Source organism: Panthera leo, chromosome A3 (genome assembly GCF_018350215.1).
Source record: "Panthera leo isolate Ple1 chromosome A3, P.leo_Ple1_pat1.1, whole genome shotgun sequence".
NCBI lineage: Eukaryota > Metazoa > Chordata > Mammalia > Carnivora > Felidae > Panthera > Panthera leo.
In genome coordinates, this window is record NC_056681.1 from 21,263,919 (window position 1) to 21,277,718 (window position 13,800).

Sequence of the window (13,800 nt, forward strand, 5' to 3'; positions counted from 1 at the left end):
GGCCTTCCGAGGTAAAAAAACACAACACTTCGATGATTTCATCAGAGGTATGCTGTTGGTTGATGGTTCGAGACAGATTTATTTAAAATTTGGAAGTCTGTCATCCAACTCCTAGTGTATTAAAGGATCTTTAAAAAAAAAACATTTTTTTTTTTTTTTTTTTTTTTACATTTATTTGTTTTTGAGAAACAGAGTGAGACAAAGCGTGAGCTGGGGAGGAGCAGAGAGAGAAGGAGACACAGAATCCGAAGCAGGCTCCAGGCTCTGAGCAAGCGGTCAGCACAGAGCCTGATGTGGGGCTGGAACCCATGAACCGCAAGATACGACCCGAGCCGAAGTCGGCCGCTCGACCAACTGAGCCACCCAGGCGCCCCGTTCCCATTTCGATCAATATCACACATCAAGGAAGCGCTGAGCCCCCTCTGTCTGACTCTTGCTCCTGTAACCACGACACCAAAGGACACAGGGGACTAAGTTCATGTTTCGTGGTGAGCGAGGTGCTTTGAGCTGTGTGGCGACCAGACATTGCTCATGCTTTCCAAACCCTTTACTGAGGTTTATTCCGGTGGCCGGCAGGTAGGTAGCCAGGGGCAAGCCACCCAGAGTAAGGCTAAGGACAGCCGTAAAGAAACCACGAAGGGACACGGGAAGGAGGAGGAGGAGAAAGGAGGGGGGGAAGGGGTCACCTGTTCAGGCTTGTGTTCAGGTGCCACAGGCTCCCCGGTGACTAGTGCCCACGTGGAGGGGGCCCTCACGGGAGTGGAGGCAGTGCGGCTGCAGCCTCCGGACCCCCACGGGGGCAGGGGCAGCCCCAGCTGTGATGCCGTCCCCTCCTCCGGCCATGGGTACTCCTCTTCAGTGTTCGGCCTCTTCAAGGTTGGCCCCCAAGAGCAAGAAGTTCTGGAGAGGAGGCAAACAGGACACACAAGAAAGCTCACTTTGTGAGCAGCGTAGGAGAGGAGCTTCCCGAAAGGGGAACCCCCACTGGGTCTAGAGGCACGTTCTCACTTGAACCGAAACACCAGGTCAAGTGCAAAGGCCATGCCTTTAGGTCTTGGAGGTTGTTTGGTTTTTTTTTTAATTTTTTATTTTCAACGTTTTTTATTTATTTTTGGGACAGAGAGAGACAGAGCATGAACGGGGGAGGGGCAGAGAGAGAGGGAGACACAGAATCGGAAACAGGCTCCAGGCTCCGAGCCATCAGCCCAGAGCCTGATGCGGGGCTCGAACTCACAGACCGCGAGATCGTGACCTGGCTGAAGTCGGACGCGTAACCGACTGCGCCACCCAGGCGCCCCAGGTCTTGGAGGTTTTTAGAAACACTGTCCCTCTCAGCTGCCTGCCCCCCGGGAATTTATTTGCATTTCCCGATCTGCTGAGTTCTGGAAGACACGCATGAATGTCACTGTCCGTCCCCCAGAAGTTTTTTCTCCCAGGAGAACAATGTGCCTCTGGGTGCTGCCTCAGTTTACTCCCCTCGCATAATTAATTTATAAGGATGTAGTCTAGAATTACCTTGGAGTAAGAACATGCTATGAACACTGAAGACATGGGTGTCTCTGGAGTTATAAACTGTCATTGTCCCTGTCCCTGCCCCTGACGTGCTTCTTGCGCTAAAAGGCCTGGTCAGTTTTTCTCCGGGAACATCCCTTGCTGCTGTGGGAGGGAAGGCTGGCTGGTGGCCCAGCGGGGACTCTCACACCACCAAGGAGGTTCTGGCTCTTCAACCCGGAAGTGGTGCGTCTAATCTGACCCCTGTGCACGCTTTCCTCCTGCCACACGTGGGTATAGGGCCCTCCACATTGTTGATGTGCAGTTAAGGTCTTTGAACTGAATTACTGGGAGCCTTTCTACACGAAGCCAAGATTCCACATAATCCAAACCTGCATCTGCACTCCAAAATTTAAAACAAAAATATCTGTCCCTACAAACATTAAGTCCAGGATATAAGTGGGAATCAGGGGCCCCCCCTAATATCTACCAGCCCCGAAAGCAGCCCTCCCAGGAGGCCTTAGGGCTCCCCATCCAGACCCCGCGTCTCACTGACCTTGTGGACGTGGAGCTCCAAACTGTTGAGGTAGGTGTCCCTTGGCAGAGGCAGAGGGAAGCCCTCCTCAAGCTTTGCTGGAAGATAAACAGCAGAGAGACACGGGTTGGACGGAGAAGGCTGAGGACGTGTGGGGACACAGCTCACTGCATTGGCCGCTGGCCGGTGACAGGGCGGGCTGCTTTGAAATGTGGTAGGCTGCTGGATTCGGGGCCGGTTTTCTGTGGGGAGCGGGGCATGTAGATGAAAATGCCCGGCAAATGCGGCTTCCTCAGGAGGGGACAGATGTGGACAGCCTCCACCAGCCAGAGTGGCCGGGATGGGACATGCTGTACTTATAACCAGGGACTCGTCCCCGAGGACCATCATCTCCGCCGCTCTCTCTTTTCCAGGATGACTTCCTGCTCTAACCTCATGGTGGTAAAAGGCAGGTGGTGAGGCCAGCTGGAGAAGGCCGTGGCGTAGAAGGAGGCCGGCTGGTTCTCCGGCAGCTACTGGGCCAAGCGCTGCTTCCATCAAGGTCAAGGTCACCGAGCAAGTCAGTCACCCAACCTGGCCCTGGTGCCAACTCCAGATGTTCTCCAGGTGCTGCCTGGAATGCCCCTCCTCCCTTGACCCAACTCCCTGTGCTTTGGGACTCAACTTGACCCTCACCTCCTGGAAGCCTGGACCGACCTCTAAGTCATGTTCAGTGCCTCCTCCTAGCTCCCACAGCACCCTGTGCTTCCTCTGTCAAGGCATTTGTCACGCAGGTTGTCACTGCCTGTTACACGTCTGCCTTCCCAACAAAGCGTGAGCTCCATGAGCACGGGGTCCCGGAAGAAGAGGGGCTCAGCCTGGTAAGTGGCAGGCCGACTGATCCCTGACTCCTACAGAAAGGGTGAATTCAACGTTTGCACGGTAGCAGCTAGGCTTACCGTTGAGGGAGGGGTACAGGGTGTGCAGCGCGTAGTAATTGAGGATGGCTTCCATCAGATCCACCTGGCGGGGGGGGGGGGGCGGCACAGAGCAAAGGGAACAAACAGGATGTGAATGAAAACGAGTCCGAGGGAAGGACATCTGCCTGGCCCCCGCCTCCAGAAACACCGACATGCCACCCCACTCCCAAAGCAGGTTGGCTGCCGATGAACAAACAGCTCCTTACTCCCGATCTCCTAAACCCCAGTCTCTGACCTTCCTTCGCCATCAGGACGTACAGGCTCATCTTATGGCAACCCCGGACCTGAACTGCCGTCGGGATATTTCGTGGTTCTTACTCCACTCGGTGCAAACACTTTAAAATTTTGCTGCAGAAGTTTTAATGTGTTTGGTGATAGAGCGCTGCCCCAGATCCCCCTGAAAGAGTTAGCTAAGCTATGCTGGACGCCCCAGATTTCCTGTCAAAAGTTCTCAATTCTGAAGCCCATCAGCTCTAAGGGCTTTGGGTAAGGTGTTGTGGACCTGGGCTCCTGTTATCATGATATCACGACACTGAATATATACCGAGAGCTTACTCTGTTTGAGGCACTTTGTCAAAGGGTCTTACTAACTTCATTGCCCCACGTCACATGATAGCTCCCGTTCGAAGTAGCTGGGGTGGGTATCAGTATTCCCATTTTACGGTCAGGGAAACTGAGGCCCAGAAAGGTTAAGTCATTTTCCCCACGTCACGCAGTAACCCAGCGGCACATCTGGTAAAAGCGCCCAGATCTATCTTCCTTCAACGCTCTTGATGTCCACGTCCTGTTGCCTCCGTTGGCCCTCAGGCAACGCCCTTCTTGGAGGATTAACTTTTAGACACGGCATCCGTTTCCATGATGCGTCTTCTGTGGCCTCCCCCCCCCCCCACCCCGTGCCGAATCCCTGCTCGGAGAACACACAGAAGAGGTGCTGGGGAAAACAACTCACGTTGAAGTAACGGACGTTGGAGTGTTTCAGTTCCAATTTCAGCTTACTGCATGGAGAAAGAGAGGCACGGGTCACCGCGAGCCGTGACCTCTACTTCCTCGCCGTTACCCGAGGGGAGCACCCAGTGCCCACGGGCAAGGCCGTTTCCCGGGGGCCTGGGCACCCCAGCGTTTCTCTGCAGTGTGGTGCCTTTAAGGCCTTCAAGCATGCCCGGTGATTTAAGAAGAAGCGACGTTGTTAAAAATAAGGCTGGCAGAGCATCTGCAACAATTTACATAAATTATGACAATACAAACACTGACTGGAACAAGTGGGATACAAAAAGTAATGCTCTGCTCGGCCGATTATGTAAAACGGCACAAAAAATGGAAGGAAGCGGGAAACTATTACTACGTGGCAGGGTTAGGGGGGATTCGGGGTGGTTTTCTTTTACACCTTTGCAATTTCCAACTTTTTCTTGCCATGAGCACGCGTTATTTGCATGATAATTATGCAAACAATTATCATTGTTCTTGTCTGGGAACAGACAATATTGTTCCGGGGGGACCTCGGTTGCTGTCGCTGTAGCAGCCAACCCCCCGCCCCCCCCCCCCCACCTTTGAACCTCCTGGCTGCTGGCCGGGCTCTCTTGTTCAGGGATTCTAACTACCCTGGGCTGATCTCTGCTTTCTTCTCATGGAGCAGAATCGTTCTGCTAATTCCTTGATGAAACCACTGTGTGAGGTCCTCTTACGTCGTCCCTCATTTTGTCGTCTCTCCACAGCCCAAGCCGTTGTCTGTCCGCTCGGATACTGCGACCCCCGCCCCACCCCCACCCCCACCCCCGCCCCAGGCCAGGTTTATGCATAAACTCAAATTCCGGGACCTCTGCACGGCCCACAGCTTCACCATGGGCTTCTCTGTTTAAAGGCCTCTAAAGGAGATGTTCATCTTAATGGGGTCAGTGCACTTTATCAGCCAACACACATCTAGCCCCGAAGCCCGGAATCAGTTCCTCTGACGCACCCGCTGCACCTGTTCCCCAGCAGGCAGCAGCACCCAGAGCGAGTGACACACGGGACACAGGTGAGGGCTCCAGACGGAGGACACCGCCAGGGGAAGCGCCAGCCCTCGCTGAGGATATACTCCCTCCCGCCCAAAGCCTGCATCCCTCCCCCCCCCCCCCCCCCCCCACTGGCCCCCTGGTTAGGTAAGGACTTGCCTACTGACTGGGTGTCTGGACAGGGGAGCAGCAAGGAGTGGCTGGGGCGTCTTTAACCCTGCATCCCAAATCTCCCTTTCTCCTGTGCAGGTTACTGATAGTTTTTCTCAATCTTTTATACAAAGTCCCTGCAGAGCCCCCCGTCTTCCAGGTAGATTACGGTTCCTAAGTTATCCCTTTGCGGAAGTCCGGCTCCTCCACTGATGCCTGAGAGGGGACAGGGAAGCATGCCTTTCATGCATGCCATGTCAACATGCCTTTCCAAAGGGGCACCTGGATTACAGGATAGGCCAGCCCCCGTGGAGATCTCTGTTTCCAAGGGTCAATGCCAGTCCTATCAGCGAACAGACTAGATGCTCTAGCCACTGCCGGGTTCTCCCCATCCTGCCCTATTTCCTCCCCTCATCCTGCGGCCTCTTACCTGCCCGTGGTCACCGAACCAACGATCCTGCCGGAGCTCACACTGATGGTGGCGGAGATGTTGGTCGTCTAGAAAAGCAAAGGGGGGTAACCCAGACTCTCAGCCCATGTAGAAGTCCGGTTGGCTCCCAGTCCAGGAGAAAATGCTTCAGAAATAGAAGCCACGGGGGGCGCCTGGGTGGCCCAGTCGGTTGAGCGTCTGACTTCAGCTCAGGTCACGATCTCGCGGTCCGTGAGTTCGAGCCCCGCGTCAGGCTCTGGGCTGATGGCTCGGAGCCTGGAGCCTGCTTCCGATTCTGTGTCTCCCTCTCTCTCTGCCCCTCCCCCATTCATGCTCTGTCTCTCTCTGTCTCAAAAATAAATAAACATTAAAAAAAAAATTAAAAAAAAAAGAAATAGAAGCCACGGCGGGATGTGGAACATGTAGGTGAAAAGGAGCGACCCGAGGATTGTGGGCTGGGGATGCAGAATGTTGGTGGCTCCCCAGCCGATTTTAAGAAAGGTGAGCTGGGGTTTTAGAGGTCTTAATGGAAGCATCAAGAAGGGGAAATAAGCCGGAGCTAAAGACACAGAACATTCGAATAGGGAGACCGTCCACCGACAAGTATGACTGGGCTTTGAAGCAGGCTACTAAGAGAAGTTCAGAGAGTCCCTGAGCCCTAGGGACATTTAAAGATACCACCAGCCGACCCCGGGGCCTGGTCCGTCGAGGGGTGGGGTTGAACCAGGCGACATCTAGGGTGGTTCGCTATTCTGGATTTATGTCTCTTGCCAAATTTGGGGAATTCCCAGCCATTATTACTTTGAGACTCTGAAGACATGAAGGTGAGATCTTTTGTCGGAGTCCCACGGGGCCCTGAGGCTCCTTACGTCTGTTCAGTCTGCGGGTTCGGACTGGCTCATTTCTATCGTCCTATCTTTTAATTCACTCCTTTTCTCTGTTCCACTGACACACCCCGGCAGGGGTGTTGGGCATGTTGGTATAGCCTTAAGCGAGTTATGGATTGTCTATAAGTTTTCTGTCTTACGAGGCTGTCCCGTTTTTGGTCCTTTGGCTAGAGACAGGAGGATGTTGTTGGGGCTCTTTTTTGCTTGTGCCTGGGAGTGTTTCCACCTTGCCCCAAATTGAACTCTGTAGGGCAAAAAGAAAACCCAGGGCACTCATCATCATGCCGTTCCTTCGATCCTGAGGCCCCTGGCCCATCCACCTTTTTCTCTCTGCCTTTCAGAGTTTTCTTGTTTATTTTATATGTAATGTGTGAGGTTTTTGGTTGTACTCAGCAGGAGTGGGGGAAATGGACATCTATCTAGCCCATCTTCCCAGAAGCAGAAGTGTTTTGCCCCTTTTGAAATTGGATTGTCATTTAAAATTTTTTAATGTTTATTCATTTTTGAGAGAGAGAGATAGACGGAGGGGGTGGAGAATGAGCGGGGGAGGGTCAGAGAGAGAGGGAGACACAGAATCGGAAGCAAGTTCCAGGCTCTGAGCTGTCAGCACAGAGCTCGACATGGGGATCGAACTCACGAACCGTGAGATCATGACCTGAGCCAAAGTCGGACGCTTAACCGACTGAGCCAACCAGGCGTCCCTGGCTTGTTGTTTTTATGACTGACTTGTAAGAGTTCTTTATATATTCTGGAAGCACATCCCTTCCCATATATATGCTTTGCAAACATTTTCTCTCTTTCTGTGGGTTTTCTCACTTTTTTGAATTATGTCCTTTGAAGCACAGAAGTTTTTAATTTTGGTGACGTCCAATTTACCCATTTTTTAATTTTGTTGTTCATGCTTTTGATTTGCATCTTAGAAGCCTTTGCCTAACCCAAGGTCAAGAAGATTTAATACTGTGTTTTTTTTTTCTGAGAGTTTTGTAGTTTTAGCTCCCACCTTTGGGTTGGGGTCCACTTTTGGTCAATTTTTTGTGTAGGTATAAGGAAGGGGTCTGATTTCATTTTGCATGTGGATATCCAGTTGTCCCAGCACCATTTCTTAAAAGCTTCTTTTTGGGGCACCTGGGTGACTCAGTCGGTTAAGCGTCCAACTCTTGATTTCGGCTCAGGTCGTGATCTCATGGTTCATGAGGTCGAGCCCGGTGTTGGGGAGACTGCTTGGGATTCTCTCTCTCTCCTGCTGTCTCTGCCCCTTCCCCACTTGTGCGTGTTCTCTCTCTCAAAATAAGTAAACTTAAAAAAAATCTTATTCTTCCTCCGCTGAATTGCCTTGGTCCCCTTGTTGAGAATCATTTGGCTGTAAATATGGTGATGTATTTCTGGATTCCTAATTCTATTCCGTTGATCTGTATGTCTCTCTTTGCACCAGCACCACACTATCTTGATTACTGTAGCCTTCTAGTAAGTTCTGAAATAGGGAAGTAGGAGCTCTACAGCTTGTTTTTCTTTTTCAGGATTGTTTTGGCTATTCTAGGCCCCTTGAGTTTGCATATGAATTTTAGGATCAGCTTGCCGAAAAAAGCCAGTTGGGATTTTGATAGGGATTGTGTTGAACGTGTAGCTCAGTTTGGAGAGTATTGCCATCGTAAGACTTCTTTACATTTTATACCTTCTTTAAAAAGGTAATTTAATGATTTTTATTTATACTAATTTCAGAAGGGTTGTGCTTTAAATCAAACACGTTTTTATAGCAAATGTAAGAGTGCGCAAGCTAAAATTGTCCAACGTAGCTGGAGGGAATGACTTTTAAGCTTTCTCGCAATTGTGACAGTGTATGATGTGATTAAGTATGCCCTTGGGAAGCCTGAAATGCAAGGTCCCCTCACGCCGCTGGCAAGAAGAAGCAGCCTCCAGCGTCTACGAACTGTGCAGTCTCCCGGTCCTTCAGAGGAGGGAGAGGCTTACACCGTGGCAGGTGGAACCCCTTGCTCCTCTGGGGAGCTGGGATCAGACTTACCACCCTGAGTTCGAAGAGTAGCTTGCGCTCAGAGGAGGTGGGCAGGAGAGCGAAGGCCTGGATGTCTATCACTGGACTGAGGGTCACATTTCCAGGGGTGAACATCAGGAACGGGGCCGATTCGGGAGACGTCTCGAGCTCTAGCTCCGTATTGGGGTACAACCTGGCCAGCTGGAGAAAGAGGGCAGAGACTCAGGGGAGGGCAGGAGACAGACAGAAGGAGCCCGAGCTGTATCAGGGAAGGGCAGGTGGGCAGATCCCCAAAGTCCAAACTTCCAAGGGCCTTTGACCAGCAGTGGAAATGTGACAGGAGGGCGGGCATTGTGTTTTCCAGAACTCTTTCCAATAGACAGGTGTTGTGATTGGAAAGTGTACTCTAATAAAGTGAGAGACACCCCCAGTGGGCACGCTCCAGTAACAGCGATGGTCACCATACTGCTGCCTATGCGGGCCAGCTTGTGTTGACTACAGTGTGAATTTGGGGCTGGGGCTGAATTGCCTGGTTCAAGAGAGGGGGCACCGATTGTCCTCCACTGGGCTTCCGCCACTTTTCAGCTACGCTTTACATAAACGTCAAACAAATATCAATTAGTGGCCTAGCCCCAAATTATGAGCCGGCCCGATGTGCCCTCCCCCCTTGTGCCCCAGAAAGATCTTATACATTTGCGCTGGTTCGGTGCTATCATCTCCCATGTGACCCTCCCAGCGACCCGGCGGGTCAGGTATTATTATTGTCCCCGTTTGACAGACGAGGAAACTGAGGCCCGACGAGACGGAGTTCCAGAGTTGGAGAGTTCCAGAGATGGAGAACTCTCTCTAGAGTTCCAGGGATGGAGAACAGCAGACCCGGGGTTCAAACACAGGCAATCAATCCGAATCCAGATCCTGAGACTTTATGCCACAAGGGGCCAGAGAATGATGGGACTGGTGCATGCAAAACTTAATAGCTTTTATCTCTACCCACCGTTCTAATAGGTAAGCTGTTTGGAGGAAGTGTAGGCACAGCTCGCGGCCACGCCAGTACAATCTCCGCATCTGGTCTAGGTCGAGGGGTTGCCTTATACTCCGAGATTAGTGTTCGCGGGTCTTACCTGAGGAATAATGGCCCGGAATGAGTTGGTGTGCAGGTGGATTGGAGAGTCCAGGGGAATCTGCAGTAGAAGAAGCACGAGGCTGCTTGAGACGCAGGACACGATGTGGACTTGGAGGTCAGACAGCTTGGGTTCAAATACCGCTGCTGCCAGCTTTTTGGCGGACTACTTTCCGGCACCCCTTGCTAGGTCCTGTGCCTGGAAAATGGGGATGATCGTGATAGCACCCGCCGAGCAGAGCGTGCGAGGATTGAATGAGACCATGTGTGGGCAGAGCGCTAAGTGCCTGGAAACCCAGTAAACTCTTAACAAAAGTCGGTTTTTGTTGTTCATAGTTTCTCAGGATGCTCCCCTCAAGGGAGACCAGTGAGGTCTCGTAACCAGCGCGACCTGGATTTAATCTACTGCCAGAGATGGCTGGCCCCCCAACCTCTCTCATGGTGCCATCCTCTACCGGCCCCAATGACTTGCTGATTTTCCGGCTTGGCGAACGCTGCCTGCACCTGCACGCAGCCCACCTTGCTGGATCTCTCCTCCCTCACGATCCCCTCTTTCCGCGGGCTGCTCGTATGGCACTCATCATAGTGCTTGGCTGTGGGGGTGCGAGGCTCAGACTTCAGGGGGTCCACTTCCAGGAGGGGGGTCGGCTGGCAGCATCCTGCTGTCTCATTCAGGCCCCACACCGTTCGTGCTGGGGCCACACTCTCCCAGACAGCCCTCAGCCCCCGGCGGAGAACAGCCAGGGTGTATGTAGATCTGGAGAATTTGGTGGTCACAGGCGGGATTAAGACAATGAGCCAGACGCAGGGGCGCCTGGGTGGGTGAGTCGGTCACGCCTCCGACTTGGCTCGGGTCACGATCTCACGGTTTGTGGGTTTGGGGGCCCTCCAGCACTCCTACCCAGCGCGCCCGCCTGCCCCCTCCTCCACGGTGTCGGTGTCGGGACTGCATCTCCCGCTGAGGGCTCTCCCTTCCTACTCCCCCCTCCTCTCCCCTTTATCCTTCACGGGCGCTGCCCCGCATCCCTCTCTCCCAAGTCCAGCTCCGCCTTGGGATCCGCCACTCGGAGGACCAGACAGGTTACCGCAGAGTCTGGCTTACGTTTGAAAGCACTACCAACAGTAGCTTATCTGTATCGTGGGTCAGACACCGCGCTCTTTACAGATCCCTGGGGAAGAGGCAGCTCTGGGATCCACATGCACAGACGGAAACTGAGGCACAGACTGGATTTGAACCCACACGGCAGGTTTCAGATGGCACGTTCTTTCCCTGAACACTGCTAACCTTGGTCTACTGTCCTGCCTGACGCTCTCTCCTGGGACCCCCAGGCTCCTCCTTCTCTTACTCACGTGCTGGTTTTGGATGGTGAAATTCATGCGCCCAGCCTGGTGGTAAACCCGGCTGGCTGTGTTGAAGACATGCTCGGAGACGGCAAAGTAGACCGAGTGGTCCTGTTTCTCAGGCAGCCTGATGGGAGGAGCATCGAAGGGGGCTGGGGAGCGCCAGTTTCGGCCAAAGAATTCACCCTGGAGACAGAGGGACACATCACCCACCTAAGGTTCCTACCAGAGAGGGTGCCCGGCAGAGGCATCCAAAGCCTGCCTAGGGAAGTCTCCTGCGCCCTGGGTGGTGGTTCCTCTCCAGAATGTGGGCCTGGGGTCCTGAAAGTGTCCTTCTGGCCCCACAATATTTAGACCCTGACAACCGTCCCAAATCTCCCTGTTATCGAGCCGGGTGGGGAGGTATGTGCCGTGTTCTCCCAGGCTCAGGATGTGGCACGTGGAAAGCATGTAGGAAGCATGGAGTCTGGAGATTAACTGTATCCGTTTGAACCCTGGCCTGCCACTTACTAGCTCTGGGACTTTGGGTGAGTCCCCAGCTTCCTTGTGCCTCGACCGCTTCATTTGCCGAATTAGGATGGGGCCAATGGTTTCTAGGTGGCGTAAATTTTAAATAAGTTAATATTCGTACAAATACTCAGCATCTGGCACATAGTAAGGAGCAGATGTGTTCGGTTCGTAAATACGATTGGAGGAGGCTGGCGCTCTAGGGCCTGGCTCAACCCCCCGGGGAATCCTGGAGGAGACTGGAATCTAGAGAAGGTATATTACTTTCCTGTTGCTGCTGTGGACACTGGCCAAGGATGGGGACTTATAGGCAGATGGACTAGAGAAGGAGGGGAGGAGCCGACTCTGGGAGGTAGAATTGATTTTCTGCTAGTCCTGAGCTCTAAAGTCCCCTCTCCACAGCAACTTACCTTGAAGGGTGTGTCTATGACTTGAGAAGTCACTTGGGGAGCTCCTACTAAACTGTAGTCAATGCCGGCAACCTGGTCAATCATGGCGATAACTGTGGAACAGGAAAGAGACAGTGTTATGAATAGGGTAGTCAGACACAGTTGTGTGCGTTGTGCACTGCACAGTTTCAGGGCTCTCCTTTCACGTGGACTTTTGCCTTTGGAGAATGGACATGGGGCTGGGGCCGACCCATGGTACCTTCAGTCACAAAGAGAGTGCTGTGTGCATCCGTTCACTCGTTCATTCAATGTTTACTGAGCATGTGCTATGTGCCAAGTGTAATGCAAGAGGCTGATGAAACAGCTGAGCGAGAGAGCCCAAATCCCTGTCCTTTGACAGTCCAGGGTGGGGAGGAAGATAGGGAAAGACAATCAAATACTCGAGCAAGTAAATGCAAAAGTGCAACTCTGTTAGGTAGCGTAGGTCCCTTGGATGGTATCAGCCGTATAATAGAGGGCGAAATAGGGGGTTGCAGCTTGATTTGGACAGGGAGTCAGAGGAGGGGTTGCTTGGGCTCTGATCTGAAGGAGGAGTGGGTGTTGACTCAGTGAAAGGGGGGTGGAAGTGGGGCAGGACGTTCCTGGCAGAGGGAACGATATGTGCAAGGACCTTGTAGCAGTACAGAGCGTATTAGAGGCACGTAGGGTGTATTAGAGGAGTTGGCGATGTTAGAGGCATATCGGGACTGTGTGGCCGGCCACATTGCCGGACCACGCAAGGCCTTGTCACTCGAAGCTGGGCTCAGTGTCCTGCGAGTCAGAGGAATCTTTGCTAGGTCCCAAGAAGAGGGGGAGACCCGACCTGATTGTAAAAGGTCCCTGTGGCAGCCAGAGGGGCAGGGCTGGGTGGACCCCCGGCCCTACGCGGGGAGTTCAGAGCATCCCTGTTTCGTTAAAGCAGCCAGGGCAGAGCCGACCCGTGATTCTCCCATGCGTTTGTCATTCTCTGCCCACCTCGTGCTCCCGGCAGGTTTCCGAGTCACTACCCTTAACCTCCTGAGTCCCCCACCTCCGGAAGAGACCCCCGAGAGAGGGGGTTACCCCGTATCCAACTCTAAGGTGGAGAGGTCCTTAGGGGGGAAAGTTCTCCCGGGGCTCTTGGGAAATGATGGTGATGGCTCCAGGGGTGCCAGGTGTCCCGGCATCTGATGGCACCCAGAGAAGGGAGGGGGCCTCCAAACCTGGCAGCGTCCGGAGATAGGGCTCCAGGTGAGAGGCTGTTGACTTCCGGACCATTTCACAGATCTGTCCAAAGTGCGTGAGAAAGTCAGGTGAGTCTCCCTCTACCCTCTGTCTCCTTGGTCCTGCCCTTCCCCCCACCACCCTCCAGGAAACCTGGGTTATCTCCCCACCCTGTAGGTAGGTGTGTGAGGGGGGGGAGGAGCGTGTCGAAAGGGAGAAGAGGCCGCTACCTTCATCAACACGCAACACTTGGTCATTGTGCCATTTGGGCTGGGCCACACACGGGGGCCCAGCTTAAGTTCCTAGACTTTTCTGGAACCCATGTTAAAAGTGGACGGTGGCCAAGTCTGGCCCCGGGGTCTGCCCTTGTCATGGTCCTCAGTTCAATGTCTTGGCAGCTGAGGGGCAAGAAGTGTAGCACGTAGACGCGCTTATTAGAGAGCGAGGGGTAAAGCAGAAGAGCCGTTAGGTGCAGGAGGCAGCTCTTGAACCAGAGGCTCCAGCCCCTCCTTCCTCAGCCCCTTGGCTTCCTCTTCTTGCTCTGGCTCCCGGCTACCTGGGAATAAGGGATCCTACGGAGCAAGGTGCCTGGTCTGCAGGCAGTACTGATGAGGGCCACCAGAGGGCCCCAAAGCAAAGCCAGAAGGAGAGTCCTGAGACCAGTTCCTCAGTGGCCACCAGCCTGCTCCCAACGTCCAGAATTCCGGCTTGCACGATCCCAGAAGTCCCTAGTCTTCCAATTTCCCAACTTCTGCTATTCCTACACCA

General features: G+C 53.3%; 1 protein-coding gene across 1 annotated transcript; it reads right to left on the minus strand.

The window, feature by feature from the left end:
* Positions 1–336: 336 nt before the first annotated feature.
* Positions 337–13,289, minus strand: LOC122214840 (lipopolysaccharide-binding protein-like). The gene is made up of 11 exons (XM_042930082.1): positions 13,263–13,289; positions 13,032–13,095; positions 11,812–11,903; positions 10,904–11,080; positions 9,555–9,614; positions 8,464–8,634; positions 5,557–5,624; positions 3,935–3,980; positions 2,965–3,028; positions 2,048–2,124; positions 337–900 (listed from the first exon to the last, which is right to left on the minus strand). The coding sequence occupies exons 1-11, from the start codon at positions 13,287–13,289 to the stop codon at positions 856–858; spliced, it is 891 nt and encodes a 296-aa protein (XP_042786016.1). The 3' UTR covers positions 337–855.
* Between the last annotated feature and the right edge of the window lie 511 nt (positions 13,290–13,800).

Excerpts from the sequence above, each read along its gene's own strand:
- LOC122214840 (XM_042930082.1), bottom strand. The coding sequence starts at position 13,289 with ATGACCAAGTGTTGCGTGTTGATGAAG. Across the intron at positions 8,635-9,554 it reads TCCGGGCCATTATTCCTCAG|CTGGCCAGGTTGTACCCCAA; the intron begins GTAAGACCCGCG and ends CTCTTTCTCCAG. Across the intron at positions 901-2,047 it reads TGGAGCTCCACGTCCACAAG|AACTTCTTGCTCTTGGGGGC; the intron begins GTCAGTGAGACG and ends CCTCCTCTCCAG.